This window comes from Tauraco erythrolophus, chromosome 14, assembly GCF_009769465.1.
Source record: "Tauraco erythrolophus isolate bTauEry1 chromosome 14, bTauEry1.pri, whole genome shotgun sequence".
In the NCBI taxonomy this organism is placed as follows: domain Eukaryota; kingdom Metazoa; phylum Chordata; class Aves; order Musophagiformes; family Musophagidae; genus Tauraco; species Tauraco erythrolophus.
Window position 1 is genome coordinate 3,727,054 of NC_141478.1, and position 22,472 is coordinate 3,749,525.

Consider the following 22,472-nt stretch of genomic DNA (forward strand, 5'->3'; position numbering starts at 1 on the left):
CTCAGTCTGCGAATCGCTGGTGGGTGCAGCAGTAATTTTGGGTAACTAGGAGGCAGATGAAATTGCTGGTTATGATTTGATGTCTTGCCCACAGCAGAGCAAGCAAAAGGGATGAATTAGAGACAGGAATAGCAGCGCAGCCTTTTTTTTCTTCTTTGTGTGCAGGAAACCTCAAAGCGTATAATAAACGATTGCCATTTTGATTACCTAAAAAAAAAACCCCATCCCAAAAAACTGAATGCAAAGATAAAATAAGAAAACCTCAAGCTTAATGGTCTTGCCAGTAATAAACATACATCACAGAACAAAAGGCTGCAGAGGTGGGTTTTTTTTATATCTTGTATTCAGTACGCTGGACTGAAAAGGAATTGGCAAAAGTACATTTTTACAGTCCCACCTCGCTTGTAGTTTCTTATTTGCGCCTGGGAGGAGTTGCCTTCGTGGCTGCACGAGTCAGCAGCCAGCACGAATAGTGGTGAGTATGGGAAAAGACATAGTTAGGATAGCATTAATTGCTCTTATCAGAGGATTTATTTTACAACAGCCTTTTAATTCAAGCTGCCCCACCATAGTTCAGTGCCCTCTCCAGCGATGCCTGTTTTAGCCCTGGAAGCCACGCACGGCCTGGCCGGGGACTCACTGGAATCCACCACTGCTTTTTGACTTCAGGGAACAAAGAGCCATTAAATTACATGAATGCAGAGCTCCCTCGGGCTGCTCTGCACCAGTGGGACTTGTTTGAATCCTTATAAATACATTGAACTGACGTTGGCACTTTAAATAAAGCTTTTCATCTCCTTTCTATATAATGAGTATATCCTTGGCCACAGCCAGTAATCTGCTTCCTTCTCTCATCCCTTCCCTTCCCCCCTGGTCTGGACCTGCTGCTTCTCATTTATTGAGGCTCATCCTGCTGTCTGCCGAGCTTCCCTGCATCGCAGTGCAGCTGAGGCATCGTGCACTGCTGGCAGGTCTTGTGAGAGGGGAAAAAAAATGTAGAAAACGCTCTTTTTCTCTGGATGCAAATCAGGCTGTATTTTAATGACAGTTCGCTGAGTTTTGGTGCATTCTCACGGATTGTCTTCTGCTGTCTGTTGGAAGAGCCCAAAGAATTATTTTTTTGCCTTATCTTCTTGCTTTAGGTGTGGGAACCTTTCTAGCGCTACTGGGATGTGTTGGGGAAAGCTAAAATCCTGAGTCAGCGTTCCTTATCTGCTGCTCTTTTAAAATCAAACTAGGATTTTTTTGGTCTCCAGCAGTGACAAAGCTGGGAGGATACAGCTGTACTGCACAGCAAAGTGTCTTTCAGGGATGCCTGGACCAGCTGCCGTGCTCCACCCAGGGTAACAGTCTAAGCGAAGCGAAATTCTACTTAATCCCACATCGTTTTTTGTGCCCACAGCTTAACTTGGAGTTCTGCTCTCACATACTTATCCTTTGGGGCTGAGGTTTGGATGGCTTCACACCAGTGTCATTACCGAAGCGGCATAAAATGTGCCACTGGACTTGCTGGTGTCTGGAGGAATATTGTGTCCTTGCAGGTTCATGGGAGTCGCCCGTCCACGTTGATGGAGAGACTGCGCCTGCTTTCAGCTGGTTCTTGGCTGTGTTTAACTAACTGGCTTTGCACCGCGTTTGACAATGGTTTTTCCACGAGGTGCAGCACACGGCAGTGCCCGGAGCTGGCTGCTGTCGTGCCGTTACTCGTTACGAAATTGGATGCTGGCAGTTGGCACCGCCATGCCGTGCTCCCCGTGGCGGGGAGGGAGGCAGAGCAGTACTGCAGCTGACACAGATCCACCACGCTGCAGCCTGGAAGCCACAGCTCTAAATCCACTTTTTCTGCGTGGAGCACAAGCAATAGGAAAAGCAGGTGGTGCTTGCATTTAGAGTCGTAGCTTGTAGAGCAATTAGCCATGTCCTGTCCTGGACTTTGCTCATTTGATCTTGCGCGTGCCACCGACTGTTAAGTTTCACCCTGGAATCTCTCTATTAACTCAAGAATATCAGCCTAATCCAATTTTGCTCAGGGGAGACAAGAGAGAGGTTAATTCCTGAGCTTCTCCGCAGACAGATGATTGATTAAGTGAGAGGTACTTAAGTGGTCCTGAGAGAGAAGCATATTCCAAGTTGCAGTAGGGAGAGCACTCTAGGGGAAGGATTTATTCTCCCATCTGTCCTGGGGTAGGAATTGTTCCTGACACCAGCTCTGGTGACCAACAGTGACCTTCAGCATAGCTAACTAGCCAGACCTCTTAGAAAAAAGGACTCTATCTTACATCAGGCTTGGTCTGGTGTGAGATACTGAGCAACTTTTAAGAGCAAAGCACCTGTGCCCCTCTGATCCCCTCCACTGATATCTTTTGCTACCACAAATACATTTAACAAAACCAAATCTTCCCTCATGCTGGTAGACTGCTGCTGAAGCTCCAAAACGTCAGATCTAGTCATAAGGATTTATTAACACAGGGCTGTGAGTGGTAGGAACATGCTAAGTGAGACATAGGCAATTGCATAAAGTAATGAACTAAATGGAGAATTTGCAGGTTCTGGTCCAGATGGGATGGTCACATCTAAGCAGTCGGGATGTCCTGTGTAGAGAGGCTGTGCAACAGCTCCCAGAAACTTTAATAAAGCATATTTTTTTTTTTTTTTAAAAATGCTTTTTCATCTAATTTTGAAGTTGGAGTAGTTGGGTAGTAGTGTATTATCTTGTCCACTGCGTGCATTTTGGTGAAGCTGTGGAAAAGTTTAGCCACTTTGACAGTGCGATGCCCTTGTTTTCAGCTCTGGGATCTCGTTACACCTTTAAATCAATAATGAAACCTCATTTCCTTATTGTCAGATAGTAATTACCCACACCTAGTGTTCAAATTGTGGCTTGGCCTTTGTAAATGCCTTTTCTTCTTAAGCTAACGCCCATTCAATTAAAGAAAACGAAGCACATCCCAGCAGTCTTGCTTGCAACCCTCTCTTTCCCATTCCTTTGCTTTTTAAGAACATCCCACTCCATTACTCCTGCCTCATCATAAACTGGCCTACAATGGGCAGTGCGTGTGGTGCCAATTCTTCTGCACGCCAGGCACTGAAGTAACGTTGGTCTGTCAAAACGTGCCTTCTGAGTTTGCTGTGCCCAAGAGAAGTAGGTGTCAACAGCTCCTATTTCAATTTCTCATTGTTAGTTTTTTGTATCAACGAATTTATCTGTTGTTGTGGTTCCTGGGGTAAGTGGGGGCTAATTCTGCCCTGCAGACCTTTTTCTGAGGTAGAAAAAGTGGCATTTCTACTGCCGATTCAACAAAACAGTGACACACAGCAGCGCTGCTCTGCTTTATGGTCCGAAGAGCGTTTGAAATGGAATAAATCTTGCAATCCTGTTAAAACCATGCCAAAACACTTTTCAGACTGGGTAAATATTAATAGCAGGCTGACATGAGTTTCTCGCAGGCTGTCATCTCTAGCTTTAGCCACCTTGGGCAGGAGGATCTGGCCAAAATCTGAGCGGCTCCTTCTCTCCTTAGGGGATAAAGGAACCACTGGTCAGATCTCCAAGATTATCTTTAACAGGGTCCCTGTTTAAGCCACCTATCCTGGAGCGGAAAGTCTGCATTCCCAGATCTTTTAGAAGAGTCACTCTTACAGGATAAGGTTGCCAAGTCTTGAAAGACTTGAATTATCACGCTGTAATTCCATCTGCGACCTTAATAAAGACGATGTCTTGAGGAGTTATCTTCTTTCATCCTCCTTTTGCATACTGTGAGCCGATACATGAATGTTTGCATTTTTGGCATTCTTGATTTTTAGGTTTTCTCTTCAAATCAGCAGAGACACTGTAGGGAAGTCAAAGGAAGTACAGTTCGTCATCAATGCAGTCAGGGTAGAATTTGCACAGCTGCCAAAATGAGGTTCAGGTATTTTACTGGGTGATACAAAATAAATGTTTAATTCATAGTGCATAACACTTTAAATAAATATCACTTGGCCACCCTCTAATGAGGATACTCTTGACCATTGACACCTCGTATTCTGGATGCAGTTTCTCTGACTAATTTTTATGACAGACCGTACATTTTTAGAAAAATAAAATTCAAAACACAATTCATTCACTGTTGTCTAAAATGAGTCTTCAGTTTTGTGATACCACGTTTGAAACCCTACATTCAGATTGCTGCTTGAAGACAGCCTTCAGGATTAAAACTGGCTTTTATAGAGCGATAAACTGCAACGTTATGTACTAGATGGTAGCAACATAAAGCTACTGTGTACTTTTAACTAAAGATCTTGGTGTTTCTCCTCCATTTTCCTTTCCTGATAAATGTTTGCTTATTCCCTGCGTCCCATGCCATGCTGGATCCACCTGCATGCAGGTTTCCTAGAGGTTTACCCTGTGCTTGAGGAGGGGAGCAGTTATTTAATTTTTGAGCCTGCCTGCACAAAGGAAACAGAAGTTAGTTTAGTGATTATTCTTTCCCTCAACAAACAGAGACTAACACCTATCTCCCTGCGCTTTGTCCGATAACTAGATCCATTTCTTGGACTAATCAGCCAGAAAGCAAAGAGAAAAGGAAAGTAGCAGTGAATAACGGAGTGGCTGCAGGAGAGCTCCCGCTGCTTCGTGTTGTAACAGGTGGGAGGGCAAAGAGAGCAGAAGGAAAACATAGCCACAGCCATTGTAAATACGGATTTCCTAGGTAAACAGGGATTTGTGTAGTGCAAATCTCATCCACTGCAGTGTGTTATTTGTTGCAGGTGTAGGTAGTCCCTTCTGTTATATCCGCAGTTGCTGTTTCTAATTGTGCTTTTTACCTTTTCTTAGAGAGCTGAATCTCTCTAATTTGGGGAAACCTTAGTTCTTAAGACGTTATCACATTAGTGCTGTGCCCTCTCCTTCTGGGAAGATAAGAAGGTAGGATTAAATGAAGGAAGATCAGGGGGGAAGCAGTTCTCGACCACTGGCAAGTGTGCTCTGTGGGCTCCTGCAGGCCCTCCCACAGCTTTTCGTGTTGGCTCTCCCCAGTTTTATGTCTGCAGTGGGACCCACGTGATGCCGGTAAGTATTTGGCTATTCCGGTTTTGCTAAGGAGGCCTTGGCAATTGATCACACACCTCTCCCAGCCATCTTCCTGGGCTGCTTTTACAAAGAGACTGTAGCTCTTCCACGTAGTTCTTGGATGGAAAGTGTTTCCCATTCTGCCGAGGAAACCAGCTCCAGAAGCTCGCTAGCACCGCTCCCCCGTCTTCGGACACGGTTGTTTCTGCTGCTTGTGTCGGTGCCAGGACTTAAACATCAGGGAAACCAGAATGTTTGCACTGTGAGCTAATCTGCTCTTTAAAGATGTTAGATAATGTAATAAAATAGCTCAGCGGTGCATTGCAATTACCTTTCACATTTCGTCATGCTTCTAAAATTTTTGTCTTCTGAAACTAGGACTATATTTTTAGTACAGTGCAATCAAAAATGTCTGGCCAAGAACCTGATATAGTACCTAGGAAAATGGAAATATTCCTTTAAATGTCTTCCAGAGCTGTGGTTTCCTCTGAGTGTTAAACTCCGTTTGTTATGTCCTGATTACATACTTTGGTCTGGGTTATATATGACTTGGATTTATAATTCCATATATATAGACAGTTTGATCTCTTGTTTTTTTAATAACAGAAGGCACAACCTGGACTTTTATTTTAGCATGATGTAAGCATAATTATTTAGTGGGCAAGAGAATAAAGATTACATTCTTTTGTTCACCACTGAGGCTTACAGATTATTATTATTATTTTTTTCTTCATGGTTATGACCAAAAGATTCATGCTATTAAAACCCGAAGCATTATGTCAGAGTAGTGGTTTCTGTAACTTGCAAGTGAAGAAAGAAACTTAATGTAGAGCCAGTTAACTCAGCAGTGGAGTGGATTTGACAGTTGACATGACATGAATCGGTGCATCTCTTACAAACCTGCATCTTGGTGAGTTCACATAGTTCACCTTTTCTGGCGTTTTGGGGGCACAAACTATTAGCAGTAGTTCCAGCTACTCTCATAAACTACGGCTCCGTACTGTCTTCTGCTCTTTTCAAGTCTTCAGTATATCTCTTTTCTTGTAAGGAAATTTCCAGGCTGGCATGGCATTTACCACACAACTCCCTATCTAACATGGTATCTGTGCAGAACTGCGGTATGATCCCCTGCAGCTCGTAAAGCTCCAACTGCTCCCTTGAGCAAGTCATCCGCTGTTGTAACTACACGCTTTCTCATCTGATGCTTGTGTAGTTGCTCTTCTATGGAAGGTAAAGCAAAACCAGAGCAGAGCAGACCAGCTCAGGTGAATGTCCTTCCAGGACAGTTTGCAGTCTCAATTAGTACAGAGTGGGAGTTGTCTGAAGGATGAAGATGAGAAGGGTGTTTTGGATATGGTTGCTTTTTGGTGTTGTGGGGTCATTTTGCTTTCCCAGTGTATTTTAGCTCTTTGACAAAATGGAGAAGCTGACATTTAATGAGTAAAGTGGCATCTCTCCCACTCAAAGTGGACTGGAGGGCTACACCACTGAAAAAAAAACAACCTAGGAGGAGCCCAGGAAGCTGGGCTTTCAGGGCCAGGAAGACTTGCTTTGACCTACTTCTTGCCTCGTTGCAAATAACATGCTATATTTGCCAAGATGATGCTGTTCCTCTGCTAGTGGGTCACAAAACCTGGACACTCATCCCTGCTGCCAAGGAGGACAGTGCTTTGCGTAACGGGAAGGCAGCAGCAGGCAGGCGCCGAGTGTGCCGGGTCTTCAGGTTCAGGCCACGTTGCTTCGGCTCCAGCCATAAAACCTTTTTCTTAGAAATCCTCCGAGAGTGAAATCCCAGCCCTCAAGAACAGACAGTACTTTTGTTGAAAATGGACAGAAAGCAATGAGCGATGCAACAACATGTTGTGTAAATCGCATGTGTCTGTCTCCCCGCCCGCCCTAAGTAAGGCAAAGGAGAATCCTTTCTGAGTTGATGGATTTAGTGGAGTTTGTATGTGATTTCTTCTAATGTGCTTCAAATTAGTCATGGTGCTTTATTTCCTAGTCTTCATTAAGCTTGTGGTCTGACCGTATTGCGATAGTCACTCCTAGCAGTTTACTGAATACTAGTTTTAATATCCGGATATAGATTTCTTCAATATCCTGCAATGCATTTTTCAGTGCTTTTCTGGATAATGCTAATACTAAACAGTCTGTGATGCACCAGGCCCCTGAGCTACATTTTAAGGCTAGCATAATGCTTTCCATCTTTCATCTTTGCGCAACGCAGACTGCTGTTTTGTTTTGGAGTTTTTTTAGGTCATAAAATACCCGAAAGGAGCATCTTTCTTAAAAAGTACTATAAGACGACGCAGCAGTGCTGTAAGCTTGCCTCTTCTGGTCTGCCGTTGTGCCTTGTCCCTTCTCCATCTTTGCCCATCCATTGCTCCTCTCTTTTTTTTTTTTTTATCTGTGGGAAATATCATAATGATGCACTGTTTCCATGGAGAACAAAACGCCCAGGAGATCATCTCTGTATTCTTCTGGCTTAAAGACCTGTAGAAACAAATGTCATACCAGAGGGGAAAATAAAAAATTCTCATTTGACAGTTTGCTGAATAAAAAGGTGACACACTGAGTAGACTGGGCTCAATATGTCACCTGTGTTCCTGTGGCACTACTGAATTAGCTGTTAAAATTTCTGTGAAGGTAGAAAACAAGTATTTTGCAAGTCAAGAGGTCAAACTTCCCTGAGATCGAGGGTTGTTACTCGCTGGTGTGTATTGAAGCAGTTCTGGACCAGGTGTAGATTTGCCTTCTCCAAACAGAAAAAAGCCTTTGAACTTATTAGCATTGCCTTAAAAATAAAAAAGAAAACTATCCCCTTGGGCGTTTGACAGGAGGCCAGACCTCAGAGGACAGCTGAAGAGAGACAGACAGGTTTCTAACATCTGTTTCGGGTGGGTGGATTGTATTTGACTTTGGTGTTCGCATCAAGGCGAGGCAAAGGCAGCAGAGGCACGGCTTGGTGAGAAGCGGGGTCCAGCACCCTGCCCCCTGCCCCGCTGGCTCTTGGCTTTAAAAAAACCCAAACAGCAATGGGCAAAACAGCTGTGAAGTGAGGGGTACAAGTCCTGGGGTACGCACATTCTGGGTAAGCTCTTTCTGTAGGCTTTAGAGAAAAATCCTGATAACGCTGGATTTGGCATCCCAAATCAGGTTGTTGCTATAGAGTATGTCCTTGACAGATGTCCTTGAGCGGAGTGAGAGCCTTCCTCCCACCATGAGCTCTCTGGGTGCCTCCAGGCCCTGCCAGATGAGCTGTCTGGAACCGTACTGCTATTTTAAGATGCAAATAGTGTGTCAGTGCCCACCTTGCTTTCTGACACGAAGTGCTACCCGCACAGCTGAGTCAGCAATGGGGAACATGTCCCTCTGCCGCCGGCTGAGCCTGTTTGCCAAAACTTGCTCCCAGTAGCGGTTTCAAAGCCGGCTGTCAGCTGTGAGTTGGGAGCGCACCTATTTGCTCATTGGGTTCACGTCAGAGCCCTTATTAGCTCCAGCTCAAAACCGCACTGAACTCGGGAACAACCTGCAGTTCAGATGATACAAGTATATCTCAGAAGAGTACTAAGGAAAATGCAGCAGAAAGTAGTCCTGTGTGTCCCTCTGAAAGCCCCATTGAAGGGCTCTGGCTCCCTCGTGGACGTGCCTTCATGGGACAGCAGAAGAACACAGTCCCCATCCATGCACCCTGCCCTCCTGGGCTGGTGGCCCGCCTGCGTCTGAACCGCGGTGATTTATAACGCCCCAAGGAAACGAGTACCCGTTTCAATGCACCTTTAAGCTGTCAGGCTGTAAATTGTCTTGGTTCAGGAGCTACTTCAAAGCAGCCTTGCCTTCCTGCAGCAAGGAGAAGGCTTTTTGGCAAACCCAGCCTAAGTCATTTGCTATTCATGAGTCAAATCCCTGAAATGTCCTCAATCAACAACTAGAAATGGGTCATAAGAAGACAAGGCATTGCTGTCTGGTGAACGAAGCTACTAACTCCACCAGCCTTCTCCATCTATTGGCTAAAGCTCCTTCTGCTTTCTCAGCTATGGCTTTTCCTCCTTTCCTGCCGTTCTCCATTGTACTCAGCAGCATCGAGCACCGACAAAGTTTCCTGAAGCAACAGGACTTTGAACCAGAGATCAAACCCACCCAGAAGATCACCATGTTTCCCTGCTCCTCCCACCGACTGTTGTCTCCCACGTGAGTGAAAAGTGTCAATAGGAAAAGGGAAAGTCATTAATGAAAGTGTTAAAATACCTCCAAGCTGACCAGTTTCCAAATCCAGAGGAGCTGCAGCCTTCAAGGGGGAGGGAAGAGAAAGCAAGCACTAGCTGGGTGTGAGCAGAGACTTGCAGGCTGCTGGAGGGTTGGAGGGACCAAGCAGCAGTGCCCACAGGTAATGGGCACAAGTTTTAGAGCTGGGTCCGCTCTCCCAAAACAGTACCTGTGGCAGCTTGGTTGCAGCCCAGCAGAATGAAGAGTCCTCCTGCAAGCTGGAAGCAGAGGAATGAAGAAAACCCTAGGAAAGGATCAAAAAGCTCTTCACGTGTGTGTGGCGAATGTTCAAAAGGAAGTTCAGTATCTTGTGTGAATAGCAAATCCTCACCAAGCTGGGGAATATTTGAGGCAGTTTAATGTATTTTTTTCCTTTACATTTCTGGTAGTGGCTAATGCATTTACACAGCATAACCGCTTTTATCAGTATCTACATCTCTTGCTTTAATTTAGGGCATTACAAAAGCAGCAGTTGAATATTCTTTTTATCAAGGCTAGATGATGGATGACGTACATCAGCAAAGCTTCAACACTCCCGCTCAGAGGTGAGCCCCTTGGTTTGACAGACCATGTGTAATGCAAGAGGCACTTGGTTACAGAGCGCTGCGGAGTTACGCTGCTTGTTACTTTTCCAAACTGTGCCAGACAGCAAACTTCCAGAAAACCTCAGACCATATACAGTTAGCCAGCGACACTATGTGAAATCTTTAACCATATTTGAACGAACAGGCTAACTTGGACACCGCCAAGAGGGAAATGCCAGTCTGCCTGACAGCTCGTTTTAATAATGAGAAAGTTGTTCCACTGACAGAAGGACAATAAAAGCTGTGGCTGCGTAGAAAGATGTTGCCTTTCTTCTAGTTCAGAGCATACATGGAACTGCAGAGGAAGGGGCTGGTCCCAAACCTGTGCACGTGCAGCCGTGCTTTTCCCTTCTTTCACTGCTTTTCTCTTCTTTCCAGGGTGTTGAATCTGCACCCACCTGGCAAACCCCATTCAAATGAGGCTCCAGTTCACGTTAGTAAATTGCTACTTCCTCCTAAAACCTGCCTTACTTTGACTGCATTATCCTTTGTGCTTCAGCGAAGCAAGTAATAAAAATAGTTGACCTTTGTAGTTGGAGCTATTACTGCACAATTTATGGGGCTTTTGAGATACAGGGCGTGAAAGTCAAATTCTTGTGAGATCATCAGCCCTCTGAACAGGAAAACTTCCTCTGCTGATCCTCCTGTTGATTGAGGAGCTGTATCTTTTATAACCAAATTACTACGTATTGCACATATTTTAGATAGAAATCTTTGAGTCAGAGACCTTGTCATCCTATGGTTTTGGCAGTGCCACGTCTACGCTGAACGGTGTCCGTATGTTTTCCAGCGATGAGACAAAGGGCAGATTTTGCTTTTAAACTCAGCATAGAATAGTGGGCAGGCCTCGAGTCCTGCGTGGTAATGATACAAGCGCAAGAAAAACACTTTTGCAATCATGGCATCTCACTGTGGAAATTCTGTCTGCAGCCGCAGCGTTACCACACGATGCTCTTCACCATCGCAGCCTTCTAAAGCTGCCTTATCCCAGGGCCAAGGCTCAGCTGTAGGATCCTCATGGGCTGGCTGAAACATGTGGCTTCTCCACATAAAACAAGGGTTTGTGGCTTTATTTCCCTTCCCTCCTCTGAGCAATTACTGAACAATTCTTTTGGCAAAAAAAAAAAAGCGCACGCGTTTAAAACCCACACTTGCAGAACAATGCCGTGCAGCTTTAGTGAACCCTGGAAGCTGTCATCCTGCACTGCTCCCCGTGTGAAACAAGCTGGTGATTGAGTCCAGGCCCCTGTAGACGGTCTTCAAACCAGCTCCAGAAATGGTAACTCTGGCTGAAAAAACAGACTGAACATGAAGAACCGATCCGAGCTCACAGGGTGGTGAAAGAGGAGCAGTGAAACCATCCGCCTCCATCCCAAATGTTACGTCTGTACTGGGCACTGGTACTGTGGGAGTTTGTAACGAGCTGTACGGCTCGTTCCTGTTTTCCACCAACAGGAAAAAAAAGCTGATGTTCTTTTAAATCCGGCTTAATTTAGGAGAAGCAACCAGAGGATCGTGGAGTGAGTTCCCACTTTGTTGCTGGATGCCTTGGAGGGGCGTCCTGCTGACACCAGCCCCCGGCAGGAAACCCAGCGCTGCCTGGCGCTGCCGGCTCCGCTCCCGTTCGGAGCAGGCCAGTCTTTGGCAGTGGCCAGCAAAGGCAGGCAGTCTTGCTGCCATGAGCAGGGGGAGATCATGGTCCTCGCTGGGAGGCTTTCTGCTTTTGGGAGGCTGTTACGTAGTTAATTGCAGGCCCTGGTGCCTTGTGCTCAGCCACAGCAGCATTTCCTAAGCTTGCTGAGCTGGAGGAGTGGGCAGTGTCCTCCAAACTGGGCTGAATTACTAAGAGGGCTGGTTGTCAGATGGGGGTCCTCTTCATCTGTAACAAGGCAGCTGAATCTCGGCGGAGCTCCCCATCACCTGCAAGCTCACAGCTGCTCCATGCCCTTTTTGCCAAAGGGCTGTGGGTGTTAAATCACCTTAAGCGTTGGGTGTCTTCAGCATGACCCAGGAAAAAGCAGCTAGTGAGCACCATGTTGGAGCGCTCGTTGAACTGGCCTGGAGGACAGAGGTGGCTGTGTCATCCAGTGAACACCACAGCGATTCGGCTGTCACCTTGTCCTTCGTGCTTTGGCAAACTGGGTGACACTGGTGGGATGAGAGAGGAGCCGAGCGCTGATCCAGCATGTCCATGTGGAATGAGCCCACTCTCAGAGATTATTTAAATGCTGCCTTGCTCTGTGTTTCAGACATCCCTGCCAGATGCCACCTCCTTGGGACAGGTCACCACCGATTTGGAAGGGGCTAAGGTTTCAAAAGTGCGTCCCGAACAATGTCCCTTTTTCCAGCTGCTCACCTGGCAGAGGCACAGCACAGCAGCACCCATAAGAGCAGCTGTTGTGGCAGCTTGGAGGAGGGTTCGCCAGCAGAGAAACCAGAAATCTAATATATTCCCAGTTTTCTGTCAATTCTCATTAGCTGATTTCGATGCTGCTGGCAGAGAAGTGGTTTTGCCATCGGTTTTTAGGAAAGCGTAAAGCAGATGAATTTCGAAATGCAGTTACGAAAGATGCTCTGTCACTTTGAGGCTGTTACTGGCACTGCAGGTTCGAAGGGCTGCAGCTTTGACACAGGCAGTTCAGCAGTTGGCCTTGTCTTGGGGATTTTATTCGGCATTCCCAGCTCCCCTCTCACCCTTTTCCAAAGATGTATTGCTGCCACGAGTCTTCACGAGGGATCAGAAACAGTAAGTGTGGCCTGTTGCCATAAAAAAGCGAGTGGTGTCCCTCCTCAAGTAAAACGGTGCTGGAAGTGCCAAAAGTCCTGAAAATGAATCTATTTTTTAAAATGCACCCACACCTTTTTTACACCCAGGAAAGAACTGCAGCAGTAGCTGTTGTGAGGCCAGGTCTTTGCCTGATTAAATTGACAATGATCAGAGAGATTTAGAGCTTTGTGCTGGTGCAACTGCTTCAGTACTGCCTGTCCTTCAGACTGTGACATTGTCTCTATGTAGGGCACCGCGTACCTGCTCAGGGGTGGGGGTTCCCAAAATGTCTTGCATTGAAAGAAGGCGGTGCTGGTGATGTGGGAAAGACTGAAAGGGCCAGATCCTGCAGCTGGATCTACTGGGATCAAGCCCTCCCCCACAGTTCTCAGGATCTGGGGTTGGAAGAGACCTGGAGACATGGTCTGGTGTGTGCTACAAAATGACTGCTGTCCCCAGCCAGTCTGGCAGAGGCTGCACTGCTCCAGCTTTATTTCTGATGTTGGGCTGGTGTTGAGATGGTGCGTGGATGCCTAGGCTGCAGCTGAAGTTTCTCCAAGCAGAGAGTTTCTTCACCCCCTTGTGAGCAGCAGCTTGTGGTGGCCTTGCCAAGGGTTTTGGAATCAAAAAAGGCTCATCATCCATCATGGCTCACAGCTCCTACAAAACCACTGGATTTGGAAAGTAGCTCCCAAATAAGAATCTTTGAATTCCATGGGCAAAAGTATTTCTAAATGATTACATTACAGCCTCTTGAGAACACATGGTGGAAAATCGCACAGCGGTCCAGAGGAGGTCTTCTCTTCTGTATTCTCTGCTCAGAGGAGACTGCATCCCTCTGTTTCCGGTATCAAAAAAAATATTTGCCAGGGTGTCAGAAGCTTTCTGCTCATTGTCTCCAAGAAACTTCTCTCCAAGAGTCATGTGCTGCTTCTCTGAAATCTTCACGCTTTGCATGAGAAACAGCAGATACAGACTTCCAAGACTGCAGCTCTTTTTTTTCATGGGCCTGTTGAAAGTCATAATGAAAATCAAATTTTTCTTGTGCTCTCCGTGTACTGCAGAGTCTAAAAGTGTGGAGTTGACAACAAGGAGAAGAAATCCCGAGGCGCAGTATATTTGGTGGGCAAGTAATTTGGCGTCATCCCTAACTCTGGCCTTTAAATGAACAAATCAGCGGCGAGTCGCTGTACTCCTGGTTTTGTTTGGATCTGGGACAGAGGCAGTCCCTCTCTGCTGGAGAGGGAGAGCTGAATCATTCGCCCTGTGGGTCAAAGCCTTAACATGAGCAAGGGAGAACCATGTGCAGAACAACAGTTTGCGCCAGGACTCGTAATTCGGAAATTATGCCAGGAACAAATTTTGATGACACTTTCTCAAGCAATAGCAGTGATAATTAGTCATTAACACCTATGATGTTCTGCTGCTTTAATAGCTGTAGGATAGAACATTTGTTAATATTTAGCGGTGTTTGTTTTTGTTTCTGTTAAATCAGAACCTTTTGGAAGAAAACCCTTCAATTGCATCCAGATCTCGTAAGGTTTGCACAGTTAAATCTAAATATCCTAAATTGGCACATTCTGTTTAGCCGGTTACTCCTAAGGTACAAAATGCTTTCAGGTTCTATTCTGGTTTATGCTTTAAAACCATAAATCTGTGTCTGTAGAGAAGCAGTTCCAGACTTTATGGAGTGCACGATGGCACCTGGGTAGTTTGTGTGTCAGATGCACCCAAGGGGATGGGATGTTTCACTGAATGAGCAACTATCTTCTTTTGACAGTGTTATGTGATTGCACTAGTGTTTCTTTTCTTTACACAGAAGGTCTGATTCAACTTGTCCCCCTTATAATAGGGGAGACCCGAGGAAGGAATCCTTACTTCATGACTAAGAGGAGACACGGATCCTGTATCCTCGTTTAGACCAAGAGGAGGAAGCTCAGTTTAATGCAGGACCAGGAGGAGGGAAATTCTCTGCTTCGTAGCTGGAGGATCTCAGTTAGCTCCCAAGTGCTGTGGATTGCTCCCACGTGTAGGTTTTGGGTAATGAGATCGTCAAGCTCAAGGTCAGAGGTGAAGTGCACGATGCCGGTTTTGAAGACACATTCATTTTTGTAGATTTTCTTCTTTCTGTTGCCAAGCTGGGAATACTTTAAAGGCTAGTTGGTTTGAGAAAGTGTAAATGAATAAGTAATTTTTAAGCTCTTCAACTTGCTTAAGCAAGAAAGGATTGGGAGAAGGACAGTTGTATAATTAAATAGCTCCTTGGTATTGTTAACAAAAGATTGAACTCCAGCAGTAACTCTCCTAATTCACAGATTCCTTGGGAATTCAATGACCTTGAGTTTGCTGTGCTTGAAACTTGCCTTAGCTACTTGGCTTCCTTTCTCGAGTACTTTGGAGAGGAGCGCTGTGCAGAAGGCACTGCGAGGCTCTCGGGTGAGACAGGCGCTGTTTCACTTAGAATTGTGTAAGAAGAGGCAATTGTGTTGTACAAAATAAACTTCTTGCTTCAGAGTTATTGCATTCGGAGGTCACAGTATATCACAGCTGGATCTGCCTCTGCTTCTCTAGCAGTCTGCTACGGAAATTTTGAATACTGGCTGTTGAGGATGTCCAGCTGATTTTCTTGCCCCTCTTAAATTTATGAAACAAAGCAAATGTGAACCAGTGGCACATGATGAAATTTGTGTGAGACGTACCTTGTCTGAGGGATCACATCATTTAATCGTTCTCCGGAGCTCGGGGCTTCTCCTGTCAACAGAAAGAGAAGTCTGATGTCCCAGTGCCGAGTGGTGTTTCCTGCATCCTTTCCTGTAGTGACAACTGGGGAGGTTACAGAGATGAACGAGTGGCCAAGTTGACTGGAAATGAGTGTTTATCCATCACTTCCCTGTGTTTGTCTCCACCATAATAACTCTGCCCTGGACTGACTTCAGTCATGGCAGTGGTTCACCGTGGGATTGCACATAAAGCATCGGGATTTAAAACGGAAAACTCATCGTTAATAAGAACCCTGAATACACAGAGTGTATCCAGGGAGGTCACTGCCATCTCCTCCTCCACTGTAGGCAACTCAGCAGCAGGCGAAGACCCCCTGCTCCTTTCCCCCCACTCCTTTTAAATGTGTGGGTCTGCATACATTTAAAAACCAGAAATCTTGTGTTCTGTTTTGGTTAATCACTCCGAAGTGGCAAAGCTGTGTTAGTGCAGCTACAATTATTTCATACAGTTACTTGGGATGTGGGTGCAAAACGTCTTTCATTTGACTTCAGCCATCTAACAGGAACTGCCCCCTTGCACCGCTACGGCTGCGTCTCTGGAAGGAGGAGCGAGGAGGAGATGGGGATGAGCACCCCGTGTAGTTTTGGCAGCAGAGCTGTGGGGCAGGGTAAAGGCTGCCCTGGTATCCACATTAATTCCATAGGAGAACAGCCCCTCACCAGCTGAGGAGAGGGACCTGCACACTCGTCTCCTCCTAAGTGAGGTGCTCATGCACTCATCACCCATCTTTCGAGCTTTTAATTAGTTTGGCTTTGTATTTAAAGCACATCTTGGACGTTTCGAAGCCTGCCATGCAACATGTCTTGTCCATGATTGCTTTTCATGAGACTTGTGGGGCTGCGTTTTCTGGGCCGTGGTAGTACAATCTGGAGCTGTGAGAGAAAGCCCTCGGGGGCCGATCCGTGGCGGCGGGCCAGTTTCTGCATAAACTGGTCTTATTTTTAAAGTCCATTTTCTCCAGTACACTTTTTTTGGCCTGCAAAAGACTTCTTCATTTAAAATGAAGAACGTAACACTCTCTCCTTTCAGTTGGTTTTTTGGACACGGGCCAGCAGTGCCCACAACAGCTGTACCACAGTTTAAACATTCAGTCTCTAATGGTTTGGGGAACATTAGGGTTTTTAAGGCTTCAACAGGTCTAGAGTAAATAGTGGTCAATAAAGAGTGGCTCTTCTTTGTATCCCTGCACTCTCAGTGCTCTGCACTAGAATAAAGCATGCTTAGAATATAATCATTGCAAAATTAATATCCATGAAAGGTTCTTTTTTTGCGAAGAATCACAGAAAAACCTGTGAAGAGTTTGCAAGAGTTCAACTCGCAAGAGTCTGGTAACAGGCGTGGGGGAGTTTGCACGTAGTGTCTGTTAGAGACGTGCTCGTTCTGGGCTTGTGTCTCTCCCCATGTGTGTGTTTAATGGCTGCTACGTGAGAGGAACAAATAAATTACAGGTATTACTTTCTCTGTCATCTTGTCCCGCCCACCTATTAATGATGTACACGAGATAATGATGATTTTTTTTGTGTGTTCCTTATGGCTTTCCAGTATTGGGTGGAGTTGAAGGCTCGTGTGTGCTAATAGGTAATATTTAACACAGTGTTTTGGACCCAGATGAGGTAGAAACTACGTTAGCAGCGATGGGCGATAGTCGGGCGTTGCCCTTGTTAGTGATCAAACCCAGTGCCAAGGGCTGGCGCTGCCATCGTGATTGAAATGGATCGGTGTTGGTGGAGCCGTCAGACTCCACAGAGGGAACTGCTCGCTTCTTTCACGTTGTGTACATGTGGGTGAGAAAACACAGTCCACGTGGGGCTCCTTATCGTGACGGAAAGCACATGGGCATTGCAGCACTTCTGTAGTGTTGGGTCAGTGGCTACAGGTGCCTCGGCCCAGGAGGGGTTAAACGGCTCTGTTGGCTGCTGGCCACTTGGACTTCACTTACAGCACTTCATGCCACTGTGCAAGAATAGTTTGTAAGCCATTTTACTCTCTGCAGGGAATTGATTAACCCTTTCTGATACCCTTTGGTGTGTTTCCTACAGGTGTGGGCTGTAGCTCTGTTCCTAGAGGGGGGATCGGGGCTGCGGGATGCCGACACGTCCTGTGCCTGCTGCAGCTCACCAAATGTGGGGAGTCAAGAGGGATGCTGGAATTGCAGAGGAGCAGACTTCATAGGAAAAACAGTGAAAGTGCCAGCCTTGCAAGGCATTCTCCTGAAAAAACAGGATTATAGAAAAGCCTGGCTACTGTAGTGCTTCTCATTAGTTGCTCTGCAGGGTTGGCCGGAGCACAGAGTTTGTTACAGTTGTCACCTTTTTGGCTGGAGCAAAGTGGCCGTTAAGAGATGTTTCAGTTGTAAATTGCTTTGCGTTTAAGCACCAGTGAAGTCTCCCTGAGCTACGTTTTCTTTTCAGTTCAGTTTTCAAAGTTAGCTAGTTTTGGGGGGAGGCAAGAAGTAGTATTAAAAGTTCAGAAGTTAACCAGCCTGGCCAAGCCTCCTGCATGGCAAGCTGGAGCTTTAAAATATGCTTGTTAATTTTATTTGGGGCCTTTTGCTAGGGGTTCAATCTTTACTTCCATGGAGAAGTTTCATAACAATTTCCAACCCATCGGTATCCTATTAAAACTTTGTTGTGTAATCTAAAAGCCTTTCTGCTTCTCATGGTTTCCTCTCATAGCTGGTTCAGAATGCCTTAGATGGTGATTTTGGAATAAATGGCTGCATGGTCTTGATTTTGTTTTGTTATAAATTCAAAACAAGATTTGAAATTAAGTCCTATTGTCAATTTTCCTTTAAATAATAGTTGCCTAATGACATAACTTAAGATTTTTTTATCTAATGTCACAATACTTTTGGGAAAGCCTGTGCCTATAGTTGTATTGTAGTTAAAATGTCAGTGAAATCTCCAACTCAGTACCATATGCATTCAATACTTCTAGTTATATATATATATATATATATGTTGTGTTAGAGAGGGTAGATCCATGGAGCCAGTAGAAATACACGTGTGGGGGTCTTGCAGTGTTGGACTGATCTTGTTCTTGCTGTGTGAGCTCTCTGTTGTAATAAATTGTGCTTACAGGACTGACTGTAAGTGGGTATGATTTGAGGTCTCCTAGAGCCCTTAACAGAAGGAGCGAGGTTCACAGTGGACAATAAAAATAAAGTGTTATTAGTAGAAGAAACAATACAGGGATACAAATGAAGAACAGTCTTTGAGTGAGTGGGAAAACATGCTGCTCAGGAAAGGAGGGGGTTCATTCAGTTTGGATTAGCTCTCCTAACACAGGATTAGACCAACTAACCTCTGCCTGTAGCACTCTTTTAAATCTTGCATGACTTCTGCAGGGATATATATCTTGACAGGCAGCTCATCTGTGCCTTGCCAAGAGGCCATCGCCAAGATGTTCTCCTTTGGCTGTGCTGGCTGTGCTGCTGGATGGGATCTATATAATAAGAGGCAGCCTCTGGCCTGAATTGCTCACAGGCAGCACGAAAGCGGCAGGAATCACTTTGGGGGAGAGGGGGCAAGAAGGTGAACTTGAGCAGCAATGGAGGAGTGGGGGATTGGTGATGAGCCGTCAAAAAGATGGCCTTTCTTTCTCAGTCGGGCTGAAATTCCTCCCTCCCTCCCTCCCTCCTTGGAAATGAATTTCGTTTGTTCGGATTTGAATCCGTGCGAGCCGTTTCCAGCTTGCTCCCGCGCTGTCCGCAGCGACACGCTGAATTTCAGCTTTTCACCGGGCGCACATCTGGCGTGTTGAGATAGCGGCAATTAAATCCAGGGGTGAGTTTATCCCTTAGATTCAGCGTCTGTCCACAACAATGGGAAAAATGCAAGTGAAGGCCTCATAAAACAGGACTTGTGCTGAGTCCGAACAGCTGGTAGAAGCATCACTCGTGCTGTCTGTTCAAGGGAGGCTCTCTGTGCCTGTGATTTTCCTCCCAGTGCTCCCTTTACTTGCTGTCATATTTGAGTCATCCTCTCTTCTGTTTGTCTTTCGGATTTTAGCGCTTTGCTAATCTTCGTGGCCTTTTTACAAGTGCTTTATTGACTGTGTTACCTGTGGCAAATCCTGCTGCCGAGAAGGTAGATTGGATCCTCTGTCAAATGAAACTGTCATGTCAGCTCCTCTGGCAGGTTGGTGACATTTGTGTTGTGACACAGAATCAGCCCGTGATCTTTTTAAATGTCTATTATTTGGGCTGATATATAACCTTGGCCTTGAGGCGTTTGTTTGGGGTTTTTTTCTCTTGGTTTTTTTGATGTTTTTGGTTTTTCCCCAGCTTATTTTCCATTTTATCATCCTGCTTTCCGCCTGCCTTTCAGTTATATCAGCTACTGCCTGGCCCACTGAAAACTGGAAAGCTGCTTTGCCTGCTTTTCTTAAGTTGTGGCTTTCCGGAAGGCTCTGAATCTAATCTTAGCTTGCCATCTTCTTGTTTTGAAATAGCAATTGCCACTTGAGGATGCTTTTTATTCTAGTGTACGTATGCACCCTGTGTCACCTGCCTTCTGGAACTGCTGCTGGGAGTCTCAGGTGCATTTTACTTTCTATTGGTATTTTAAAATGACTGGGGAACTGTAGCTTTGCATTGCAGCACTTGAGATAACGTATTTAGCATCTTGACTAAAACACTCGGCAAGCTGGATTTTTAATGCCTGAACAGTATTTGAGTGTAACAAAAAAGGTGTCGTCACACTTGCTTCCTATGTATATGGCATCCTTTTTTATTTATTGTTCTTTTCTATTATTGTTCTTAAAGCCCAGGGGAGGCAGAAGAATAGTGAGTTTTGTAGTGAACGCTTCATGGTTTTTTCTTCCTGGTGATGCTGTATTGTGAAAAAATGAGCTTACAATCTACTTACTGCTCAGTTGTTTGGCTGATGGTGATATCTCTAGAACGGGCTGTAGTAATCCCAAATCCATGGTAGATGTTTCTTTTACCAGTTTACAATGAATAATCCTCTTAATTTCCTTGAACAGCAGCTGGTATTGCTACAACCTGTGCCTAAACCCAAGAACGGCTTATTCAGAGAGCCTTCTGGCCCTGCGAGCAAGGAGGAATTTTCTCCCAGCGGGAGAAAAGTTAGCGTGGGCTAACTTTGAAAAGCACAGCACTGCTGAGACACTAACTTCTCCTTTCTCTCTTCTAGATGCAGCAGCTGTTTTATGAAAATTATGAGCAGAACAAAAAAGGCTACATCCGAGACCTGAGGAACAGCAAAATACACCGAGCTATAACGCTGCACCCCAATAAGAACCCCCCGTACCAGTACAGACTCCACAGCTACATGCTGAGCCGCAAGATAGCGGAGCTGCGCCACCGCACTGTGCAGCTGCACCGGGAAATTGTCCTGATGAGCAAGTACAGCAATACTGAAGTCCACAAAGATGACCTGCAGCTGGGGATGCCACCCTCCTTCATGCGATTCCAGCCCCGCCACCGGGAAGAAATCTTGGAGTGGGAGTTTCTTACAGGAAAGTATTTGTACTCGGGTGCCGACGGGCAGCCCCCTCGGAGAGGAATGGACTCTTCTCAGCGCGAAGCGTTGGATGACATTGTTATGCAGGTCATGGAGATGATCAATGCCAACGCTAAGACCCGGGGGAGGATCATCGATTTCAAGGAAATACAGTACGGCTATCGCAGAGTAAATCCGATGTATGGGGCAGAGTACGTTCTTGACTTGTTGCTTCTGTACAAAAAGCATAAGGGGAAGAAGATGACCGTCCCCGTCAGGAGGCACGCGTACTTGCAGCAGACCTTCAGCAAGATCCAGTTTATGGAGCACGAAGAGATGGATGCCAAAGAGCTGGCCAACAAAATCAACCAGGATTCTGGATCCTTGTCTTTCCTGTCCAACTCACTGAAGATGTTTGTTCCCTTCCAGCTCAGCCGATCAAAAGCAGAGAGCAAGGAACTCGGAGACAAGAAGATCAACATCCTGATTCCTCTCTCCGGACGTTTCGACATGTTTGCAAGGTTCATGGGGAATTTTGAAAAGATGTGCCTCATTCCAAACCAGAATGTCAAGCTGGTTGTCCTGCTTTTCAATTCCAACTCCAACCCTGACAAAGCGAAGCAGATCGATCTGATGAGAGATTACCACGCCAAATACCCCAAGGCTGACATGCAGGTTTTACCGGTGTCGGGGGAGTTCTCGAGGGCACTGGCTCTGGAAGTCGGATCTTCTCAGTTCCAAAACGAGTCTTTACTTTTCTTCTGTGATGTTGACTTACTGTTTACCACAGAATTCCTCCAGCGGTGTAGAGCCAATACAGTTTTGGGTCAACAAGTGTACTTTCCCATCATTTTTAGCCAGTATGATCCAAAGATTGTTTATAGTGGAAAAGTTCCTAGTGACAATCATTTTGCCTTCACCCAGAAAACAGGTTTCTGGAGGAACTATGGCTTTGGTATTACCTGTATTTACAAAGGTGATCTTCTTCGATCAGGTGGCTTTGACGTCTCCATCCAGGGTTGGGGCCTTGAAGACGTAGACCTGTTTAACAAAGTCATTCAAGCTGGCTTAAAAACTTTCCGAAGCCAAGAAATTGGAGTAGTCCATGTGCATCACCCTGTTCTTTGTGACCCTAATCTTGATCCAAAACAATATAAAATGTGCTTGGGGTCCAAAGCTTCAACTTATGGGTCCACACAACAGCTGGCTGAAATATGGTTTGAAAAAAATGACCCAAGTTTTGGGAAAAGCAGCAATACTAATGGCTCAGTGAGGACAGCCTAATGTCCAGCTATGCTGGAAAAGACTTTTTTTTTAATTATCTAATTTATTTTTGGGAAAATGTGTTTTGATAATTCACTTTTAAAACGCCACACAGGATATATTTTAGAAATCATCGTCGTTTTCTTACAAAGCACTCGTTTTAAGAAGAACAAGGCCGTTGTTTTTTTGTTGTTGTTGTGTTTTTGGTTTTGAACAAAACTGTGATCGATATTTGCCTTCAAACAAAAAAAATTGTTTTAAGAGTTATCCGACCGATCAGCAGAAATCTGACTTGA

At 45.5% G+C, this 22,472-nt stretch overlaps 1 protein-coding gene across 1 annotated transcript in view; it reads left to right on the forward strand.

The window, feature by feature from the left end:
* Nucleotides 1-22,208, forward strand: part of CHSY1 (chondroitin sulfate synthase 1) — a 76,920-nt gene extending 54,712 nt beyond the window's left edge. Inside the window, exon 3 of the mRNA XM_086620418.1 lies at nt 20,605-22,208. Coding sequence (XP_086476544.1) covers nt 20,605-22,197 — 1,593 coding nt within the window. The 3' untranslated portion in view covers nt 22,198-22,208. The remainder of the gene's footprint in view (nt 1-20,604) is intronic.
* Nucleotides 22,209-22,472: the final 264 nt, after the last annotated feature.